General features: G+C 39.5%; 3 protein-coding genes across 4 annotated transcripts; 2 read left to right on the top strand and 1 right to left on the bottom strand.

The window, feature by feature from the left end:
* The first annotated feature begins 1,818 nt into the window (after positions 1 to 1,818).
* Positions 1,819 to 3,014, top strand: LOC135621896 (myb-related protein MYBAS2-like). Of its 2 annotated transcripts, none has more exons than XM_065123522.1 (3): positions 1,819 to 2,078; positions 2,167 to 2,268; positions 2,343 to 3,014. In XM_065123522.1, exons 1-3 carry the CDS (start codon positions 1,954 to 1,956, stop codon positions 2,749 to 2,751), a joined length of 636 nt encoding a protein of 211 aa, XP_064979594.1. In that variant the 5' UTR covers positions 1,819 to 1,953; the 3' UTR covers positions 2,752 to 3,014. The 2 variants fall into 2 exon arrangements, with proteins under 2 accessions (XP_064979594.1, XP_064979593.1); XM_065123521.1 differs by having other exon boundaries at positions 1,824 to 2,059; positions 2,139 to 2,268.
* A 12,368-nt stretch (positions 3,015 to 15,382) lies between these two features.
* LOC135623768 (uncharacterized) lies at positions 15,383 to 16,284 on the top strand. Its single transcript, XM_065127095.1, has 3 exons — positions 15,383 to 15,528; positions 15,623 to 15,728; positions 15,963 to 16,284. Exons 1-3 carry the CDS (start codon positions 15,493 to 15,495, stop codon positions 16,112 to 16,114), a joined length of 294 nt encoding a protein of 97 aa, XP_064983167.1. The 5' UTR covers positions 15,383 to 15,492; the 3' UTR covers positions 16,115 to 16,284.
* Positions 16,285 to 18,545: 2,261 nt separating this feature from the next.
* On the bottom strand, positions 18,546 to 23,395 carry LOC103999277 (UDP-glucuronic acid decarboxylase 6). Its single transcript, XM_009420990.3, has 14 exons — positions 23,265 to 23,395; positions 22,885 to 23,005; positions 22,618 to 22,726; positions 22,117 to 22,203; positions 21,668 to 21,755; positions 21,304 to 21,395; positions 20,531 to 20,595; positions 20,360 to 20,448; positions 20,181 to 20,258; positions 19,980 to 20,073; positions 19,832 to 19,898; positions 19,682 to 19,745; positions 19,271 to 19,311; positions 18,546 to 18,998 (listed from the first exon to the last, which is right to left on the bottom strand). The coding sequence occupies exons 3-14, from the start codon at positions 22,705 to 22,707 to the stop codon at positions 18,813 to 18,815; spliced, it is 1,041 nt and encodes a 346-aa protein (XP_009419265.2). The 5' UTR covers positions 22,708 to 22,726; positions 22,885 to 23,005; positions 23,265 to 23,395; the 3' UTR covers positions 18,546 to 18,812.
* Between the last annotated feature and the right edge of the window lie 148 nt (positions 23,396 to 23,543).

Raw genomic sequence — 23,543 nt, 5'->3', positions numbered from 1 at the left:
CCTACCCACTTTTCATCCTTGGAGAGCAGCCCAACCATTCCCAAATTAATTGACGACACCAAATTCTAATTATACATGGTTTTAAGTTGATTAAGAAACTGAGGAGTTAAGGGTTTATAAGCCTCTATAATCATTTTTACCCTCAAATGTATGTTCTGAGGATTACCTGAAATGATAAAATCGTACGACCTCATGCTCTCGCTCGCACCAATAACGATAAAATGTTGATAATATATAATTAAATTAACGATCTATTATACTGTATTAAAAGTTTCTCCGAGAAACTACTTCTTGGCATCTGCTCACATGGAAATCACTATCACAATAAGTTATCAAATAAGCAGTTCATGTAAATCTTTTTTAATTAGTCTTAAAAGTTGTCAAAGTAGTTCTATTTTTGTGATGGAAAACATGCACTCAGATAAAATATGATCATGCTTGTCTCCATTAGAATCCACTGGGAGCATAAACATTAACAGAAGCAACTTATGGGACTGATGCTGCTGGTTATCATCAGAGACTGAAACATTTTTCTGATAACACCAATACTAGTCAACAATGTCATCATAGAGACTGGTGCCATAAGCATCTATTAGAATGGACCACTGCAAGCTTCTAAGCAATGGCAATTCATCCTCATGGTCCAAACTGGTGAAACTGATGATTAAAGAATCTAATGGTATAATCTAAGGAATTCGCCCATAATAGATTCATCAATCTATTGATCCAAAAATCTAATTCCAATTCCTTCCATGGACTAAACTACGATGTCAGAGTTGATCTTGATGTTGTACCTCCATCGGCTGCCGAGACTCTGAACCCCACTTGTTGATCGAGACAAGTGAGATATACCCGCAAAGAGGCTTTTCGCCATCGCCATGATGGCCTTTGACGTAGGAAAGCCAAGTCCTGAGCAAGACATTATATAGTGCAACCTGCCACAGCACCAACAAAGCTGTGAACAGGGCCCTTTCGGCTCATGCTCTTCCTCAACCCCATCGAGAGATCTCAGACAACTTGAGGGTATCAATCAAGCAATGCATCCCAACAAACAGAAGAGAAAAAAAGTGAGTCAATGGGATGGTACAGCAGCATCTAGAAAGGATCAAGACGGCTATTTCCTATTTCTTCTTCTTCTTCTTCTTCTTCTTCTTCTTCTTCTTCTTCTTCTTCTTCCGTGTGACGACAATGAGAGATAAAGAGAGAGAGAGAGATTGAGACTGGTGAGTGGGCTGCCCACAAACGAACCGGTCGCCTCCACCTCGGGATGGCTTAGCTTTCGCTTCCATGGTGTTTGATTTTGATCCCCATAAAAGACTAAGCACCGAAGCCTTGTGTTGCTTCGACGAGCAGCGAGCGTGCCGCCCTCCACATCAACATCACGGTGAGCTGGGTTTGTGCGCACCCATCACAGATTAAAGTCGCACCACTTCACGAAGATGATGAAACCTTGGATAAAAAGAAGGGGAACAAGACAAAACATTGTGCATGCAAGCTTGATGTTGCTCCATACGTAAAAGGGAGCTTTACATTACATTATCATTTGGGAAGAAGGGAGTCATATAGGAAAAAGAACTGATAGGCAGGTCGTCCTACAAATGTATGCCATCCCAGGGACACGGAAATCAGACTACGAAGCAACCCAACTGTTCCTTCCAATGTATGGATGATGCTTGCTTACGGCACCAATTAACACGTCCCTGCAGTCCCAAGGACCACTCTCCAGAATTCAGCTGGTATCTATGAGACGGATCCACTTGCTTCGTGAGTGCCTGTGACATCACTGAGCCACGACAACCACTGCATGCCTATAAATAAGAGAGGTAGTGCAGCCAAAGCTTTCAAACTATGTAGAAAGGAGTAGTGCGGTAGCTGCAGCAGTTCATCAAGAGAAGCCAAGTGGTGGGCCGAGCCGTGGAGGAGCTACGAGAGAAGCAGCAAGAGATCGATAAGATGGCGATGCGGAAGGGGCCGTGGAGCGAGCAGGAGGACCTGCAACTGGTACGCATTGTGGGCTTATTCGGTGACCGTCGTTGGGATTTCATAGCCAAAGTCTCAGGTTTGAGGGGGGAGGATAGGTAGGCTTACTTCGGCGACTGTAGGAGGACGAAGCTCACCTTTGGTTTGACGTGTTGTAGGTCTTAATAGAACAGGCAAAAGTTGCAGGTTAAGGTGGGTAAACTACCTCCATCCTGATCTCAAACGCGGCCGCATCACCCCGCAGGAGGAGCGCCTCATCCTCGAGCTCCACTCTCGCTTGGGCAATAGGTTGGACACATCCTCCGAACGCTCCATTAAGCTTCCATCGCTCCCCATGCATCATGCATAACGTGCTCACACAGGTGGTCTCGGATCGCCCGGAAGCTCCCAGGCCGCACCGATAACGAGATCAAGAACTACTGGAGGACTCATATGAGAAAGAAGGCTCAAGAGCGGAAGAGGAAGCCGTGCCCGTCGTCGTCGCTCACCTATATCTCCGCCGCTCAAATCGAGCTTCCGCCGGAAGTTGTGGCGGAGAGTAGTAGTACTTCGGCGCTCGGAGAGATCAGTGATGATGCTGTCGAGGACTACTCCATGGATCAGATCTGGAACGAGATTGCGATGCCTGACATGATCAGTGGGCTGAGCTTCGGGGAATGCAAGGATGAAGTCTATGACGGTATGTGTTCCGCAATCCCTTCTCCTTTGTGGGAGTATTGCTCTTACCCTCTGTGGAAGATGGATGATGAGGACTTCCGGGCATATCACTAGCTACTGTACTACTCCTCATCATCTAATTGAATCTATCAGGCTAATTTCTCTTCATATATATATAGATGTGAAATGATTATGAGGGAGACCACTGTGATCATTGAGCAAATCTGCAGTGCAATTGTTGGTCTTGGATAGAAACCTAGAAACCTATTTGTATGTGTGATTCAAAGCTCATGTTGCTGCTGTAGGGCTTATTGTATAAACTCCTACAAGTACTTTGGCTGTAGAGAAGAAATAAACAGTCATTCTGCTGTGAACAACATGTGTGGCATCTGTAAGACTGCTTGCTACTACAGACACTTTCTTCCTTTTCTATTCTGAGATCAAGATATGTTCCAACCAAATCCTCTCATGGCCAAACTTCTTGAAAGGCCCAACATGGATTCATGGCTTGATGACAATGGTTTCTTGTGCACCCCAATAAATATCCCAATTCTGAGTTAGAAAATTGTAATCAAGGCAGATTATTTCTAAAAAAAAGAACTTTATTTTCAAATGGGAGAACTGATTCAAATGGAAGGAGAAGGAGCTCCTGTCTATATGAGGTTAATATATGTATTTTATCCTGTAGAGATTTTTTTTTTTGACATGAAACTAATTATTTAGATCGTAAAAAATAATCTTAATGTGATATTAAGGTATGTCATCTAAGAGTACAAACCATAAATATATATTAAAAAAATGACGACTCCTCGATATTGATAATAGATGGTGTAAATCCAACCATCCATAAGTATTTGTGCGGATCATAAAGATACCGATCTATCTATTATAGATTTAGCTAATTTTGCTTAAGTGCATGACACTCTTCTCATAATCTCATGTAGGAATCTACAAGGAAAATGAACAAATTAGTGAAAACAAAGGACAAACTTCCTTTCTTACCCCACCAAAGTGTAAATTTGAAATCACACAAACAAACATTAATACAAATATTTTATGAATAATATAAAAAATATAAAATTAGATTTCACAAACATTAGAAGAATCATAGGGATTCTCTCGTGAAAAGAATAAAATACGAAACAAAACAATAAATACGTTCATATTGTGCGTTCACTTGCGAGTCATCAAACGTCAATCTTATTATTTTTAAAAAAATTAATTAAATTTTATTATTCATAAATAATATACATAATGCTCGTATATAGGTTCGAGATAACAATGTATTAACCAACTTAAATGTCTTAATAGGAATAATAATATAAAAAGATTGATGGACTATCTTAGATTAGAGAGTAGGATTAGATTAGGGAGATGACACTATATTAAAAAAAAAAAAAAAAAAGTTAAACTACATGTTGTGCAAGTGATAACATTAACTAGTGGTGGTGATAGGGCAATAAAAAGATGGTGGGTGATAAGGTGTAGTGCTCCTCAACTTTTCATTGCTTTTGGTGTTGATCTTTCCTCAACACTGTTCTTATATGATAGAAGCTCTTTGTTGCCTTTCTTCAAGTTAGTGCTCCGCCATTACAGCCCACTGATCCAACCGAGATGATTCTTTATCTTGCCGGTGAACACATGGCAATGACTTGTTAAAGTCCCTTTTGTAGTGCCACAGACTTTGATAACGAGACTTCCTATTACAATAACAGCTTATTAAAGCTTTTCTCTGAAATCTTTGCTTATCAAACGATAGATTTTGTGTATCGTTCATAGTGGCCGCTCCATTAAAGGGATGCACACCACTTCCTATAAGGAAAAAGAGACAAAGTAGTAAGCAAAGGTGAGTGTTGCGTACAATATTGTCTTCGATCGTCATGTGAAATTGACATGCTCATATTTTTTTATCATTTGAGAACAGTGACTAGATAAAGCTTGACTTTAACGATATATATATATATATATATATATATATATATATATATATATATAGTTTTAGTTTTGTAATTGACGGTTATAGTTTTAGTTTCGGCAGTTTTGGTTTTGATTTTAATTTTAATTAGAAATAATTTAAAATAGTAAAATAAAGGTAATAGTTTTAAAATGAACATTGAATATAAAATAAAATAAAAGAAGCAAAAGTCGATTGACATACTTCTTCTTCTAATTCAGGAATAGAAGCATACACATTATCAAAATCAATTAAACATTTTAAAAATCAAATAATAATCTTTTAAAATAGTTATTATTGGTATTATTTCATTCATCGAAAACCTAAATGTTTTTTTTTTTTGGCATGATCCAATGGATGTCAATCTATTGATATGTGATTGCAACGTAGGAGTGCATTTATTAATAATCACTTAAAAGAACCAAAATTTATTTAATTTTGTGATGGTCATGTTTGTATTTGCTCTGATATTTATTCTTTTAATAAAGTTTATGAGTAATGTATGTAAGAGTATATAAAAGAACACATATAGTGGCAAAATTTAAAGCATTTTGATAATAATCCACAAAAATTAATTTTTCACCAAAACTGCAAAAAAGGTGTTACAAATTTAGCTAATTCTTCATTTTTAGTAAAATAATGAAAAAAGAGATTAGTAGTGATATGACATATTTTGGCCCCCAAGACACGTCAAGTCAGAATTTGTGCTAAGGCACTGCTCGGCACGTCACGTCTCGAGAGCCCCAAGACAGGCCAAGTCAGAATCCATACTAAGACATTGCTCGGCACGTCCACCACGCCAATACGACCGACCCACATATAGTAATATAAAGACCTCTGACCGGCATCTAGAAGGAAAAAAAAAAAAAAAGGTGGCAAAAATCAATTGATCACTCCACTAACTTGCTCGTCGGAGGGGCCTCGTCGGGTGATCCCGACGAAGGCCATTTTGGTAAGAAAACACGATCAGCTCACGAAGACGAGCTGCCAACCACTCCGGAGAAGGAGAGACGCAGCTCGGCATACACGACGCCCGGATCGGCACACTAAAGTACGCTGATCAACACCCCGTCGCGAGGGCCCGATCGACCTTGGCATCCAGCTCAATCGACAGAAGACTCCCGACATCGATCCGTGGACCAAGCCGTACTGACTTACTAACCACATCACATTTGTTCACTAACAAGTAGGGTACCCGAATTTTGTGAAATCTTTCTTCTGATTATGCTTTCTAAATATTAAAATATCAATCTCCTTCTTTAAATTTAAAACTTTTAGAATAGTAGTTGCAAATCACCTAAAACAAGCCATTGATATTTTTGGATCTTCTCGAAATAAAATTTAAATATTTTATTTTATTGATTTGATCATTTCATTGACTTTCTTTGGCTCTACGATGAAGTGTTGGCTTTCCAAATCAATCTTTCAAAGTGATCATCATGCATGAATATCCAGGTTGGGGGCATTGAGCTTCCCCTGGGATTTAAAAGAGAGTTAGGAGAGAGAGAGAGAGAGAGAGAGATAGAGAGAGAATGCTATTGCAAAGAATATTATAATTAGAGAGATTATGAGAGTATTGTGTTTGCTTGATGAATTAGTGTGAGAAAGAATGAGAAGTTTAGGGTTTTTTTTTCCAAAATGTTCCCCAAACGAATTTTCATTAAGTTTATCGAAAGGATAAATTTATATTTATATTTTACATTTTTAATAACTATAATATCATAGAAGAATTAGACTTTAGAGGGGTCCTAATGGTCATAAGCCTAATGGGATTCGATTAATAGTTTAATAATTTTTTTATATTATAATCATTCAAGTCGGTTCAAACTCAATTCGAAATTGAATCGAAACTCATGATTCTGATTTTAACTAGTTAGAATCGAAATCGAAATATCGAGACTTAGTTTCAATTCGATTTGAAATCGACAAACCACAAAGCCTAGTAATATTGCCACGCAAGAAATTTTGAGAGAAAAAAAATATATAACATAGCATCGCAAAAAAGACACTAATATGTTTGGTGAAAACAATAAAATTTTCCTAATTGTTCTTATATTTCATGAGTCATACGCAGAGGATTTAATGTGTGAGCGACTTGCGCGTAACTCATCTACCACACTTCGACTCGATATCCGCAAACAATAGCTTCTGTTGTGCGTCGCACACGAGCGAAGTGACATCCTTTGGTTGCATAAAAGAAACAACAAAAATCATTGTTCTTTCATCTTAAATAAGGACAGGAAAATTTCCACCTTATTCTCATCATCTTAAATATTTCAATTTTCTATTTATTTCTTTTAGATTTCTTTTTCTCAAGACGTGTTGGTGTTGCTATTTGATAATATTTCTTAATCAGAATGTTTTTAATTTACTTCTGTTCCGACAAACTGCTATTTTTTATTCCAGCATGAAGAACACACTGACACTTTAGCATAGAGAAGACGATGAGACTTGGAATAGAGGAAATGCAGGAGAAAACAAAGCTATGGTCTATTAACACAGCAGGGAGATAGGGAGGAGAGGTGAGGGATAAGACGAGAAAATAAGGGTGATATATATATATATATATATATATATATATATATATATATATATATATATATATATATATATATATATATATATATATGAACAAATAAGGAAAGCTTATAAAAATGATAATTATCATAAAAAAAATAAATACCAAATGATAGATTTACTGTTTTAACAAGTGAATAAGGTATACTGTTTTACGAAATGAGTGATAAGTCTAATTTGATAAGGTGTAATTATGTAACCTTTATTCATCGTAAAGTTGTTAAATCTCACGGTTCAGATTTCGTTTTCTAATTGGGATTAGGGATTAGCACTTATCAAGTTAATTATTTTTTAAATATTAATTATTGAAGTTAAATATCATCGATGTTCTTGCCAGCATGATGTGGCCTTGATTTATATACGCGGAATTATCCAAGATGAAAAATGCTTCCTCCCGAGGTATCACTTGCACAAAGACCACAATCGGGAGAGGCTTTCGAGTCCAATTCTGTATATCTATATTCTTGATTTTATCCCTCTTGCCTAGAATTAAGAGTGTATTTTTTTATTTGACCTTGGAGAGATAGAATATTTCACGAAAATTCCATAGGGGAGGTGATTTGTAACAACATGAGGTGCCCTTTAGACTCTTATGAAATATTTTTATAAATATTTTATGGGGGAGGTGGTTTATAACTGATCTAAGCTATCACTTGGACTCCTATCTATGTGGGCATGCGGGTGGTAGGTCATCTGGGCCTTTTCCTCCTACAGACCTCACGTGGCGCTTGCATGACAAGTGATGATTGATTGATTATGTATTTTCTAGCACCCCTATAGGAGTGCTTTGAGGGCCCTCGTGAGAGGGGTTTGAGGCGCGTTGTTTAGTTTGTCCATTGTGAGAGCATTCGGGATCTTATCTAATGAGTCAGATTTTTCTAATTTAAGTATTTCGAGCATATAGGGTCTGTGTTTCTATCTTAATGGAATTCTCTTGGTATGGGTCAGATTTCTCCTACAGTGGTATTAGAGCCAAGTTATTCGTGCGGAAGATTGGTGCGCAAAATCCGTAAAAACGAAAACTATGTATATTAAAGATTGTGTTACCTAGAGAGATTATAAATCCCTGAATCGCTGTAGATCTCTGGGAAAGGGTGAATGAGGTCAAACGTCCTCCTCTTTAGTAGTGATCCACACAACAGAGTTGCGACTACGACGATACTCTTCGAATTTCTAGGCCTGCTATCTGAGGAGGAGAATGGGAGGATAATAAGAGATGACAATTCAAAAAGGCTCTAGCTTATGAACAATTGGTTCTCTCCTATTTATAGAGGTCCTCTATCAACTTAACCCTAATGGATCCTACTTTATTAATTATTAGATCTTCATCCAATTACCCAAGCCTCTTAAATTAGTGAATCTCTATCTAATAATATTTCATTGGCTCTTATTTGATCTCATCCATAGGATCCAATAATTCAGGGGCTTATTGGATATCCAATAAGATAGGGGCTCCGGTAGATATCTCATATTTGAAACTCTACTCGTCGGAACACCTACCATATGTGTGTGACCCTTTATGCCCAATATAGAGATGATCATAAGTCATACCTGTCAGAACACCTTCTAACTCAGTGAATTATTATCTTCATAATAATTCACTCGACTCATCGATTGCGGATGTACTAGGCTACTATGCCGCAGTCCCTAGACGATACAGGGGAATCCAATCCATTGGACATGTCTGTCCTCAATTACCATGTACCTATAGTTTCTCATCCATCTAATATCCCAAAGACCGTATATCGGGCATGATGCTGTCAGACTCATACAGTTACTACTCAAGTATCGCTCTACTTGGATTCCCCCGGAAAAATTTTTCTCTCTCAATCCAAATGACCCTAGTCAAGAATTTTCCTGAGCTACAATATATGAGATGTTCCTCTCATGACACTGAGAGCGGATGATCCTCTATTGACACTCAATAATCCTCGTAAGGTTGGCTACAACTCCCGATGACCGGTTGTGTTGAATCTAAAACCTCTAGACATATAAGTCTGGTATCAAAGAATAGAGTACTCATAAATGACATCCTTTGTATCTCAAGTTTAAGGACCAAATACACCACTGGGACTACGAAATAGTTGTCTGACAAGAAGGTATCATCAACCATCCAACATTCCGTAAACGGATCAATCAGTGAACTCATTCTCCAATGAGCACTTGTATTGTATCCATAGTGTCCCTACACGAGTAGCTATGAGACTAGCTGCATCCATCATATGGATGAGTATATAGCACACCAATCTATCTAGTTATCTCGATGTCCCTCTCGAGTAACCTATGACTGAGATTATTTAAGATCTGTGTTTAAAGGTGAATCGGTCTCATTATTGTGATCTCATCACGATCTGATTCTCATTGCACAAATCCATAGACATCATAATGTAAGGAACAGATATACCATTGGGACTACAGAATTATTGTTTGACAATAAGGTATCATCAACCATCCAGTATTTCGTAAGCGGATCAATCAGTGAACTCATTTTCCAATGAGCACCTATACTGTATCTATAGTGTCCCCACACAAGCAGCTATGAGACTAGCTGCATCCATCATATGGACTGGTATATAGCACACCAATCTATCTAGTTATCTCAATGTCCCTCTTGAGTAACATATGACTGAGATTATTTAGTATTTGTGTTTAAAGATAAATCGGTCTCATTATGATAAGGATTAGTAAGGGTCCCCTCGTCATGGGCCATTAAATGGAGGTGGCTTATCAGCATGTTGTTTTGAGGCTGACGTTGACACTAGGCAATCGTGATGGCGGTCCCTTTCCAGCCTTTTAGTCGCTTTGAGTCAAGTAGGGAGTGGTCCCTCCTTTAGTCATCCGAAAGTGAGGTGTAGGGGAGGTGAGCCATGCCTCGCTATTAATGTAGGGGCGTGACCCTTTCTTCAGCCATAGTGTCAACGAGGAATGGGTCTTGCAGGCTCTCTTTAGGAAGTTAAGATAGACAGAGATCGTGGACTGATCCCCTATCGATGACTATAGAGAGTTGGTGGGAGTTCTTATATTTTTGCTTAGGTGACCTTCTCGGTCCATGTGGCAAGATGAGTTGGTAGTATTGATTTTCCCTATCATTCGTCCCCCACAGAAGGCGTGGTTCAAAGTTGATTTATTGCCACCATACCCACTAGTTATAGAATTTGGCCAGTACTTATTTGTATCTCAAGGCTCAGAGATGCACCTTGGCCCTTAGTTCTTTGATCATGTCTAGCTGAGCCCGAAGTCCCTCCTTTGATGTGGCTTCATCAAATGCTTCCATTCGAGGGGTTGGCAAAATAACCTCAAGTGGGAGGATCACTTCAGTGCCATAGACTAGGCTGAATGGGGACTCGCCCGACCTGGTCTTGGGGGTTGTCCGTGATGCCCACAAGATGCTAGGGAGCTCATCCACTCATGATCATTTATCTTTAATCACCCTTCTTTTTAATCCTTTAAAGATGGATCTATTAGTAACTTTGACTCGTTCGTTGGTTTGCGATTATGCTACTAAGTTGAACTTTAGCTGAATCTCATAGAACCAATAGAACTCTTTAAATTTTGAGTTGTTAAACTGCGTCCAATTATTGGTGACGAGGGCTTTTGGGATCCTAAATCTAATGATAATGTTTCTCCGTACAAAGCCCTCTACTTGCTTTTTTGAGATTATTTTTAGAGGCTCGACTTTGGCTTATTTGGTGAAGTAATCTACTTCGATAATAAGAAATTTTTGTTAGTCAAATGCAGGTGGGAAGGGACCCAAGAGATCCATTCCCTATTGATCGAACGACTAGGCCATGTTTATAGGGCTCAACAGGACCGTGGGTAGGTGCTGGATCTGTAAGTGTCTCTAACACAAAGTATCTTTGTATGAGGATCGAGGTATCCTTCGGCATAGTGGGCTAGTAGAAGCCCTAGCAAAGCACTTTGAAGGTTAAGGTATGCACCCCTATGTGCTCCCCGCATATTCCTTCATGCACCTCAACTAAGACCCTATCGGCCTCCCGAGGCAACAGACATCGCAAGAGAGGTTGACTATACCCCCTTTAGAGTAGTCGTCTATTTAGGATGCAATATCGGGCTTAAGTGTCTCATAGCTTTCGTGCCACAATAGGATCGGTGGGTAATGTCCCATCCTTCTAGTAGTGCAAGATTTCATCCATCTAGTTGTCTTCTGCCTCCAAGCTACCTATGTTCCTCCTTCCAATGGTTCTGGCAAGGATAGTTTCCACCGCTGGGTGGTCCTCTCCATTTGGGCAAGCGGAGGCCAACTTGGCCAGGGCGTCTGCTTATGCATTGTGGGTTGATGGGGTGTTGACTACTATAAACTTGATCGGCAAAGTCTTGGCATGGGGTTCTTCTTTGAAGATTACATGGAGAGTCACCATCTCAAGAGGGAGTCCCTTGTGAATCTGGTCAAGGAGGATGCCATCTAGTGGAGGTCGCACTTTATCAACCCAAGCTTCCAGAAGGCATCGACACAATATGTCGGCTGAGCTACCCGTGTCCACTAGACCCTCTTCACCCAAGCATCCAATATCCGAATCGAGATAGATAGCTCTTGTCCTGGGTAAGGTGGGCGACTTCCTCTTCCCTGAAGAAGATTTGCGGTCCTCGTTCCATTCTTGAACGTTTTATCCCGACGGCCCAAGCGTACATCCTACATCTAAAGGAACTTTCTCTCTCTAAGGTGGATCCCTCGAAGATAATGTTGATTTGTTTCTCTTCTGGTCATAAGGAGCGGGGGGGGGGGGGGGGGGGGGGATGGACTAAGGAGGCTTTGGACGGGATGAGTAGATGTCCTAGAGGGGAGAGATCGGGGTCGTTGAATAAATACCAGTAGCATGCAAAAGTCTACACTGAGGCGAAAGCATTGACTCATTGGAAGGGGGACAGGTGCCCTCCTTACTCAAAAGGGTCGAGCATTAGGGTTGTTTATCATCACTAGAGAGCTCGTTGGTAAGAGTTGTGGAAGGACATTGCTGCGACATTTGACCCTCCTATCACCAAAATGTTGGTACACTGAAGCCATTGACTGATAAGCCAACTTGACTAAGTCCAACGCCGAAAGTGCAGGCCCTTCCTCAGGAGCTAACACGGATGGCTGTTGTGGAGAGCTTGCTTGAGGCATGGCATAGAGAGCTTCTCATCTGTGGAGGAGGTGAACTGATCTTAGGAATATGGTCCACCTTATTAGTGGGAGTCATCTCGCAATGCTTCCTCAGATGCATCGGGGGTCCTGCATGACAAGCCAGCACCGAGGAAGGTCTTGGCTTGGCCCCTCCGATACTTAAGCAAGAGAGATAGGGAAAGAGTGAGTTAACTATACTCAGAAGAGCGTGGAGTTCACCCGCTTGCCCTTGTTTGTCCTAAGGCTTAGGTTTTATACTTGGGTGTCGGGTGGCGAGGACGGGAATTGGTGAGAGTCTCCCCTACCTTACTCGTCAAGAGCCATTAAATGAAGGTGGCTTATTGCTGCATTGTCCTGAGGCCAATGTTAACATTGGATGATCGAGATAGCGTTCCCTGTCCGACCTTTTAGCTGCTTTAAGTCAGGTAGAGAATGATCCCTCCTTCAATCATCCAGAAGGGAGGTGTGGAGGAGGCGAGCCATGCCATCGACCATTAATGCCTGGGCGTGGCCTTTTCTTCAATCGTAGTGTAAGTGAGGAATGGGTTTTGCGGGCTCTCTTTGGGAAGTCGGGATAGTCAGGGATTATAGGTTGATCCCCTATCAGCGACTACAAAGAGTTGATGAGAGTTCCTATATTTTTGTAGCCCTTCGATTCGAGTGACTGAATGAGTTTGTAGTACCGATACCTTCCCAATCATATAGAAATAGATTGATGACAATATAACAATATCATCAGATGCTGCAAATGAAGATATTATGAGATAATGAAGGACACAAAATATAAAAGTTAAATTTATATTTAAAAGATGTATCTAGATCACCTTAGTAAATGAAAATAATAATAGAGAGATCTTGAAAAAAAATTAAGAAATATAGGGATGGACAATATTACTTAACTCATTCCCTAAATACTAAAATAGAATTATATATTTCTTCTTAAACAATACATCAAGAGTGACTCTAAGTCTTTGAAATCGACTTATAACTAAAAATATCATGATAAACAAATCTTAACATAAACCCCTTCTTCCACCTCATCTTGATCTTCGCTTATGAAATAAGACTCTATGCAAGTCTTCCAAATCTTATTGTTCAACTGATTAAAAAATTTATACCAAACTCACTAACTTCACCATAATAATATTTTTTTAATATTATAATCTATGATTGAAAATAAACTAATTATTATTTTTATCAAGAAGATCTTCAAGGTACAAATCACCATTCTGATGGCTTTAAATAGTAAAACATAGTGCTATCAGCTCAAAATCTAATATAAGACCAAATAAAAAAAAGAAACAATGGAGGCGAAATAAAAATCTTTATTGAACTTCTAAAAATATTTATAAGAATCTGAACTCCATCCGGTAATCCACTCAATTAGTTGTTGTATCTATTTATAGACATAAGATGACAGTTTACACTAAGATAATCTTATCTTATTCACCAGTATTTGATCTTATTAAGACTCTACCATCTCATTTAACCAACTCTATCTTAATTGATGCTTTCAATTTCTTAGCCTCGAGTTACTGTAATCATAACATATTTCACATTATGGTTGTGTAAGATGGTCTACGAATCCCTGACATGATATCATCACAACTCGTCTCTTCTGCTTCCACCGTCTGATCGACCATCAATTACACCGATGGGTAATCGACGGTGTATGTAGCAACATTATCCTCTCTTCTGTTCACCTTCTATCACTTCATTCAACCATTCGATTGGATCTCAGGATAGAGTGCCACGCAATCCCACAGGAAATGAAAACACAAGCTTGCAGTAGTGTCGTGGTAAGTTGTTGTGCTTATCTCGTCTTCTCGATCTTGTCTCCACTCCATCTTCCTTGGTGGCCACAGGCTTCTGTGGTCGTACGGTGAAATTTGTGATCCAGAATTGAAGGTCGGACAGGGTGGAAGAGGTGAAGGGAAGAGATAGGAAGGCCACGCGAGGGCACACATGCATCATCCAATTCGAAATCACACTGTAAATATCTTACTGTACGTGTTCCTTCCTTTTGTTTGGAAGCCCATTCCTTGTTGTTTGTCTCTTGCACAGGTGAAGGTCCTCGAAACCGGTGGCTGGCGGACGTTGTCGGTGCGCTGAGACAAGGAACAATTGGGACGGAAACCGTGGAACCCTTTGCCTTGTTTAGTGGTGGACATTTACAAGGTACGAAGGTTGGAGGCATTTCATCGGGCAGCGGACAGGCGTGAGCCGCTGCAGCAAGAGGATCCACAGTAAGATGATGAGTGGGTTAACGAACGTCGCGGCTTATCAGACGATCAAATTGTTTTGTCAACCTCGAAGCCTTCGTTGTGCAAGTCACGATCAGGTCATTCTTCAGAAAGCACGGGCGGAAGAGGAGCACAGTGGTCTTCCTCGTTCCATGTTGCTGCCATGGGGTCCTGCAGGCCATGTGGCCGCCCTTGGACTCTTGCCCACTGTCTCAACCTAAGGGCCAGACATCACTTGCAGCCTCGCGGACAACAAAACAAGACGTCTTTTTACAAGAACAACTGCTGATGGGACGAGGCGACGTCGACAGCGGCCGCTGTTCTAATGGGTTGGCGCACAAGACAGGATCCAATTTGCTTGTTTGCGGATTCTTTTTCTTTCTCTCTTCTTATGTGATTTGTTTCAGCCCTGATAGAGAAGTCTGGGTAGGTAGCATCATGGAATCAAACATTCTGAAAGTAGCTTTCGGGTGCTCATGCAAATTTCACGAGGTGCGACCATCCTCGATCACACGCTGCGGAAGGGAAGCACTACTCGGAGACGGCAGCTGTTTCCGCCGTGTGTGGCGTGCTCGTCGATCGATCATCGTCACCAACGGTTCGCGAACGTTCCACGTCAGCGTCTCTGATGCGGATCAAGTACGGCTGAGGCCTAGATTTCATCGTGACCGTCGGTGCCGGATCGATGGAAGACGACCGCCTCCGGGGATCCGTGAAGGAGATGATGATGTGGCGTGTTATTACTGGATGGGTCTGATGACAGAGCGAATCTAATACCGTAAACGACGGCGGTTACGAGATATCCCTTATCATCACACCACCAATGATCTCTCATCTCCCACGTGATCGCGTGGCCCACCTCGACTTCTTTAAAGCTCCCACATTTCTTCCACCGAGCTGAAAGCTAGCGACGCCGGGAAGACTCGCTGAGGCTGTCAGAAGTTGCTGTTTCGCCCAGCATGGGTGAATCCTCATCAGCTTCCTACATCCGAATGGTAAGACAAACATGTTCGTCTTCACTCTTTTCTTTCCGCTGGAGTAGATTGATGCTTCATGGTCACCATGGTGCCTCTGTATGTGGCTCTTCAGGTGCAACACTTGATCGAGCAATGCCTCGTCTTCCACATGAACAAGAACGAGTGCATGGAGGCCCTCGCTAAGCATGCCAACATCCAACCCGTCATCACCTCCACCGGTCTCTCTCTCTCTCTCTCTCTCTCTCTCATGTAGAAAAGTTTGTTTGCGTAGCAGTTGATCTTGAGCATTACGTGCAAACGATAGCAGTTTCAAGAGCATGAAAGCATCACCGGATCGCACAGGAATATTTTGCATATCGGCACATATATGCATAAAGGAGAATGCATAGCAAAATAGTGGAAATTTTTCAAGTAACCATATATATTTCGTTTGATTGTGTTTTTGGTGTTAGTATGGAAGGAGTTAGAGAAGGAGAACGAGGAGTTCTTCCAGACATACATGAAGGACCAAGAGGAGAAGGCTTTGGAGATGGGGGCTGTGGAGAGGAGGATACAGAAGATACTCGCTGAGACGGCTGCAAAAGATTCGGACAAGGAAGATTAAGATCAAACTGTCCATTAAATTACCTTTGTCCATCAGTCATCTTATATATGTATAGCCTCCTTAGATTCCAATACCACTTCATCTCTTCTTGTTTCTCCAAATCAAGTTTGAATGCTGCAATTTATAGGCTACAAAATGAAGGATTAAACTGTGGTGGTATTTGCATGGAATTTAGGGTGTGTTGTTGTGTGCACACGTGGAGGCGTGCATGGGGTTTTTGATCAGTCATGGAGAGTAGAACTTGGCGAGGTTTTGTGAGCTTATACGTTATCGTCATCAGATATGTCACGCTTTTGGTTGATTAGGACTCCAACGGTAGTTCTTCCTTCTTTTCCTCTCTCTCTCTCTCTCTCTCTCTCTCTCTCTCTCATATATATATACAAAGTGAAATTCCATCCCTGGGTTAAAAGTAAAAGAAACTCTGATGAGACAAACATGAGTGTTCAACCTGATAATATATTATTGTACCTGTATTGTATATTATGAAACATATTTATATATTTTATATGGTTGAAATATATGATTAGAGTTTAAGGTTTCTACATATATAAACATATTTTTACTTGCGTTAACAAAGAAAAAGAATTAAATTTCATTACGAGAATAATAAAATATAAGAAATAAAACTCTTCACCGAGTTAACACAAACTCAAAGTCCCTATGCACTCTTTCACATAAATTCTGAAAAAAATTTTATCTTTTTTATACCTCCCTTAATCAAAATACTCAGATATATATATGATATTTATTACACCAAATAATCTAGTTTTTCAAGCAATTTAGTTTTCTATTTAGAAAAATCCAATAGTACTTACCAATCCTAACAATATTTAGAAAAATCCAATAGTAATCTAATGGCCAATAACTTATTATTTTTAGAATCACTATATACTTCAACATGAATAACTAAATTTACAATTTAGGAATAGCTACAGATATACTTCAACATGCACAAAAATGGCATATATATACAGTGATTGCAGGCTCTGACTTGTTTGTAACATACGTGGTAACTGAGGACATAAAACTTAAGTTGGGAGTTATTAAGTCTTGAGTGTGTTGATCATAGAGTCAATACGACCTGGTTGTGATTCAGGTATGAGACTGAGATAATAAATGGACTTTTGAGGTTTTGCTCGCTCGTGGTGCCCGACTTGTAGTTCCTTGGAGGTGTGATTCATCTACCAAAGAAAGTTTGAAGTCGTTTCGAAGTGTGTCTTAGCCTAATCAGGGGATGGTTCGTGTCATCGAGATGTTCTTTGGATGCTTGGGAGTCCTATAAAATTGGTCATTGTTGGGAGACTTCTCGACTAAATCCCTCCAATGATTAAGTAAGTCAAAAAAGTAACGACGATTTAGAAGGGCTCAAGAGAGATTTTTATGGTTTCTGTTTTTCTTTTTTCGTGACTGATTTCGAGGTTCGACTTTTATATCTAATTTGTCGATAAAAGGTGACTAATTGCTTGTTCTCCTGTCTTTTGTTTTTCCGTGAGTTTATTTATGTGAAAAGCCAGTGAACACAATAACATTAGGGAAGAATATGTGCCCAAAGAGTTTGGTCATATCATCAAGAATTAATGTTTTATGCAATTAATTATATGACACCTTCTGAAATTTTGTTTTAATCAACAAAATGTGCAATCTCGGTCACAAGATAGTTCGCATTCAATACATCATAATGCAAGTGTGGTTAGTAGTGACAGCGTTTTGGATAGCCTCTCTCTCTCTCTCTCTCTCTCTCTCTCTCTCTCTCTCTCGCGGTTTGGCAGTCGTTAAGATCTGCTCCAAGTCGAGGGGCACCTCTCCTTGTGATCGTAATAGAGATAGGAAAGGAGTGGTTTTCCATCAGTGTGGCAGATCCACATAGCTGTAAAGATTCTTCTTGCCTGCATGCACATTGATTCGTCAGCTGATGCTGCAAAAAATTCCAACCCTGCACTGTTTGTTGTAGAAAGCCTCGTCGTCCAATGGCCACTCGGTGCTTTGGGTCACACGTTCCTCTCTTTTGGAAGCAGAAACTTTGTCTTCCCTGACAGTGAACAGTCGCCTGCTTCTCTCTTGTACGAGCAGTTCACTTACTAAATATCTTCATTTTTCGATCTATTTTTTGTCTGTTGCGTCGTAGTCATTATTCTTCCAATTACCAGTATATTCCGACGCTCAAGTCAAGAGTGTTCATCGTCCGATGCGGTGAACACTAAAAGCACAAGTTTCAATCACTGTGACAACATCTTTTCGATCTCAAATGGCAGCAATCACAAAGCTGGAGAAGGGCCAAGAGAGAAGTTGGTTGCATAGCAGAGTCATACGTTCAAGACTTGCAATTAACTCCAAGAAACACAGAGAGCTCGATCTATCGCTCAGGTAATCGTGGATGAGCTTTCTATAAGTTAGACTGTGGCAGAGAGAGCAAAACTTGGAACCAGCAACATCTTGAAGACAGTATGCACCATGAAGCTAATCATGGAATGCAAACAGTTCGATTGACCTTTAATCTATATAGCCATTTAAATGGCCGTAAGAAACAAATCCAAACATGTTCAGGGAATATTTCTTCTCAAACACTCGAAATGTAATACCTTTCTCATAACCCCTCTTCAGATGTATCATCTAACAATCAAAACTCGGAACCAAACATTTATTTGAAGATGAGAGTAGAGCATCGGCCGCGACTTCATGTCGACATGGCATCACAAGGTCATGCTTTCTTGGGCACTCCGAGCCGGAGCCTGAAATCCTCCTCCATTAGGGGTAGACCTTGTCGTAGGGTGATCTTGGGCTCCCATCCTAGAAGTTGCTTTGCTTTTGTGATGTCAGGTTTCCTTTGACGTGGATCATCAGGGGTATTCTCAACAATTTCAATTGATATGGAGGGTTTAATTAACTGCAAAAAATATGGTAATGCTCGGTTAACTTCAAAAGGAGGTACAAATTTGTAATATTTAGTTATCTGGATGTCTCCATTGCTACTCTAGCCAGTATAATTTAAAGTCAAAATGAATGAATGATGTGTTGTATGGAAGTCTGCTTTGTCTTCCTTTCTACAACTAAAACATGATTAACCAAAAAAAAAAAGAGTCAATGTTCATCTTTTTTTAACAGCAAAAAAAGGGGTAAAAAGGCCAACTTTCTGGCAGCAAGGATAGGAGAACTTACTTCCTTCACGATCTCAGCAAGTTCCATCATTGTAAATTCACCTTCAAATAATGAATAACCAATTAGAGATTATGATCAAGGCTGACAATTAACAATGGTAGAGTATGGAATCACGATAACAATCAGGACTAGAAGATCTACGATGCACAGAAAAGACACAGAGACAGGAACAGAGAGACACACACACAGCATTGCAGATAGGTTTCTAAAGAAACAATATCAAATGCACCTCCTGTTTAAAACTCAAAAATCCATTTGTCCTAGCATGTTAAGGTTTCTAAAAATCAAGATCAGCATTCTCCCCTATTGGCTAGTAATATAGAAAGACATGGCAAACTGAAGCAGCATGTGTAATAAACAAGTAAACTATAACAGCCAACCATGAAATTACAAGGTAATCATGGAAATTACCAGGGTTCCCTATGTTAATAGGGCCCGTATTATCTCCTTCCATCAGCCGAATTAGTCCATCTACCTGATGGTACATCAGAGCGATGTGTAACAAAACCAGATAAGACCTAAAAACTCTGCTCGGTTAAAAAGGCAATCAATGACATTTACCATGTCAGAGACATAACAGAAACTTCGAGTCTGTGTTCCTGGGGCTTGGACTGTTAAGGATTCACCGCTGCATGCAATTATAACTAGATTAAGTAATCATGGTCAAAGAAATATGCCATATATGTGTTGATGAAAGCACAGAGATTACCGAAGTGCTTGAGCTATAAAGTTACTGACGACACGACCATCATCAATGTTCATGCGAGGCCCATACGTGTTGAAGATTCTAGCAATTCGGATCTCTGATAAAGAATGACAATCCCAGATGTATGGTGAGAAATGGCCAAATTCTACGTTGTCAGTAATGAAACTAAAAATCAAATATGCGACTTAGATAACAACAATGCACCTAGGCCATGTTGTCTATGATAGTCAAACATTAATGTCTCTGCCACACGCTTCCCCTCATCATAGCAACTCCTCACTCCTAGAAATATTAAAATATTAAAAAATGATAATTTATAGAAAAAATATTTCATTGCTTAGACACAAAGTTAATGGCTACTTGCAAGAAAGAAACAAAAGTACCAATTGGGTTAACATTTCCCCAATACTCCTCCTTCTGAGGATGCTCCAGAGGATCACCGTACACCTCTGAGGTAGATGTCAATAAAATCCTGCAACAAAGGTTAAAAGATCGTATGCACATTCCATATGCTTCCAATATTCTTAACTACACAAAAAGCAATTAGGCTATACCTTGCTCCAACCCTCTTTGCAAGCCCCAACATATTCATTGTGCCCATAACATTTGTCTTAATCGTCTATCAAAAACATTATTACAAGTTATTTTTCATTCCAGTTAAACTTTAAAATACCAAATGCACACAGCAAAGACAAGCAAGATGAACTAAAAGAGCAGCACAATATATGAAATGGTAGACCCATGGAACAGTAATAAAATCTACTACAGCTAATAGGAAAATTAATTCCACGATTGAAGTTTCCTACCAACTTTAAATAAAATGGAGTATTAGTGTACTGATGTTGCAAAAACAATATGAAAGGTGTCACAAAAGAAGACTTGCAAGCCAGCTAAGGAGGCAACAAAGGGTCACGTGTGCAGATATGAAGACTTGGAAAATATACTGAAGAAATTTGGCAAAAAAATAACTTAATCTCTTCAAAAAAATCAGGTATTTGAATTTCTAGGATATAGCACCATATATTGGTTTATATTGATATATTCTTCAGCTAAAATCAACAAATACGAGTTCAGTTACAGTTAACCAAAAAACTAGTGACTCTTTAAAATTGTTGAATTTACATAAATGGATTATTAGTGTTATGCAGGTATGAAAGACCATAGAAACCGACCCTTCTTCCAATGAAGAATATGAAACGTGCTATAATAAATAAATGGCATAGCCATAATATCAAGATAGGAATTTTCTATCATTGAAGTCAATTTTGACATATTCATGAAATCTCATCTATAAAATCTTCCCAAAATTCTCATATAGAAGACTTACCTTGACAGGATTGTGTTTATAGAAAATTGGCGAAGCAGGGCAAGCTAAGTGGTAGATCTGATCAACCTCCACCAATAGTGGTTCTGTGATATCTGACAGTATGGAGAACCAGGTTTATAGGTATGAAGACAAGTTGTAGAAGTATTTGGGGACCAAGTAAGATTTTAATATACTAGCAGATTTATATTTCATCCACTAAAAATACAAAATTTAAACACATCGACCTAGTAAACCATGCTATACTCGAAAACTACAGGAAAATGTGACATAAATGAACTTGAACAAGAGTTCTGTAAGTAAAAAGGCTACAAAAAGGGAATAGTATTGCAGCATGGCTAAATTCTTTTTCATGTATGGGAAATACCATGTCGAATCAGCTCAAATCTTGGATGACCAATCCATTTCTTGAGATTGTCCTTTGAGCCAGTGAAAAAGTTGTCAGCAACGATTACCTGGCAACAAAAGGAAAAGCTCATTATTTGAGTACATGAAGTAAATAATTCAGAAAGTTTGTGCAAAATACTTGAAAGGAAATACAGAAATATTTTTTGACAAGGAAACAATTGAATGTTTAATTAATATTCAACAATTTTTTATTTAATAATGGATGAAATAGATAGAGTGGTCTATCAAAAGGGTCCAAGTGAAAGGAAAAGAAGACAAATTGTGTAAAAGGTTTTAGAAATGTGAGTTCTTCAAGAAAAACCAAGATTAGGATTGCTGTGAACTTGTAAATCTCTTTTATTGTCTTCAATCACAACGGCAAACCCAAATATTGCAAAAGAATTGGCTAAAAGTAATCCAACCACATACCTCATTCTTCTCATTTTCCATCAACTTGTCCACCAAATGAGATCCAATGAAACCAGCTCCCCCAGTCACCAAGATTCGCAGATTGGACTATCAAGGAGAAAGGTCAAAGTCAAATTAGAATGTCTTCTACCATGGGGAGAAAAACACCACCACGCCGAAAAACCAAACAACGTGAGATCTCAGAAATGAATCTCAATTTTAAAAAATGAATCAAAATAAGAAATTTGATTATCCAATTTTGTACAGTGGATTAGACTGCAGAAAGCTAGATTCTTTGTTGACAAATGCTCTATAAAATTCAGTGGTGTGATTTTACTAAACATGGAAGAACTCTTTTACTGAAATCTAACAAACATAAGATCACGAGATAACTTCCTTATCTGAGATCTACCTATCTAGAATCCTCGGTGCTTAAAATTAAAACTAAAAAATGATTCCAGCCAGTAATGCAAAACGAAACAAACCAAACCAGATTTTTCTTAAAATAAAAAGAAAAACAACCTGAAAGAATTTGGAATTTCGCAGAGGTGAAGGGGTCGGAGGCTTCTTCACCACCACATGATTGTTGCCGTTGGCTGCTTCCGTGGCCATTACTTAGATCCCTTATAGCCTGCACCGCAGGCATCCAGATCTCATTGAACATAGATGTGCAAAATCAAAAAGAGATAAACCAACAAAAGCAGTTCAAATCAATGCTAACGACCAATAATAGCAGAGTAATTAGAACACAATGTAGATCTTTCACTAAAAAGGAGAAAAAAGAGTAACCTTTTTCTTCTCCCTTCAAGTAACCAGATCAAACTCCTTGCTTCCCTTTAATTCACGTCACCTCGCGGAAGAAACCCTCGAGATCCAAAGACCTTATATAGATCCGAACCACCACCACCAACTGATGCAATCAAGCACGTAAATCTCCATCAATAAAAAGCAAGGCAGTAAACAACCATGATCACAAAAACTGCTTAGAACACACGCAAAGGAAGGATCCGAAGGACCGCTCGACAGCGAAATCCCTCCCATACACCAACCAAACGATCCCGATTCGAATCCATTATTATACTACAACAACATCAAAAAACAGAACCACTACAACACTATTTCACTAAAGGATCAAACTTTCGTGGTCATGATGCCCTCGAGGGGATTACCGTAGAGGTATCCGAAGAATCGATCTGAAAACTTCGAGTGGGAGTAGGGAATTGGAGGGGGAGGGGTTTCGGGGGAATTAGGCGAGCTTTAAGGAGTGCTCGCCTCCGAGCTCGGTATTTGGGGGATTCTGCGGTGCCGACTCGCCTGTGACGATGGCGGACGTAATGATCTTTGATCCCAACCGTACGATGAGTGGGTCCCGCGAAATCATACGGTTGATTGGCATCAATTTCCTCTCTGTCTTTTAAAATATATCTTAAGAGATATATATGTTTAAA

This window comes from Musa acuminata, chromosome BXJ2-9 (assembly GCF_036884655.1).
Source record: "Musa acuminata AAA Group cultivar baxijiao chromosome BXJ2-9, Cavendish_Baxijiao_AAA, whole genome shotgun sequence".
NCBI classification, from domain to species: domain Eukaryota; kingdom Viridiplantae; phylum Streptophyta; class Magnoliopsida; order Zingiberales; family Musaceae; genus Musa; species Musa acuminata.
This window is presented reverse-complemented; position numbering and strand designations above follow the sequence as displayed.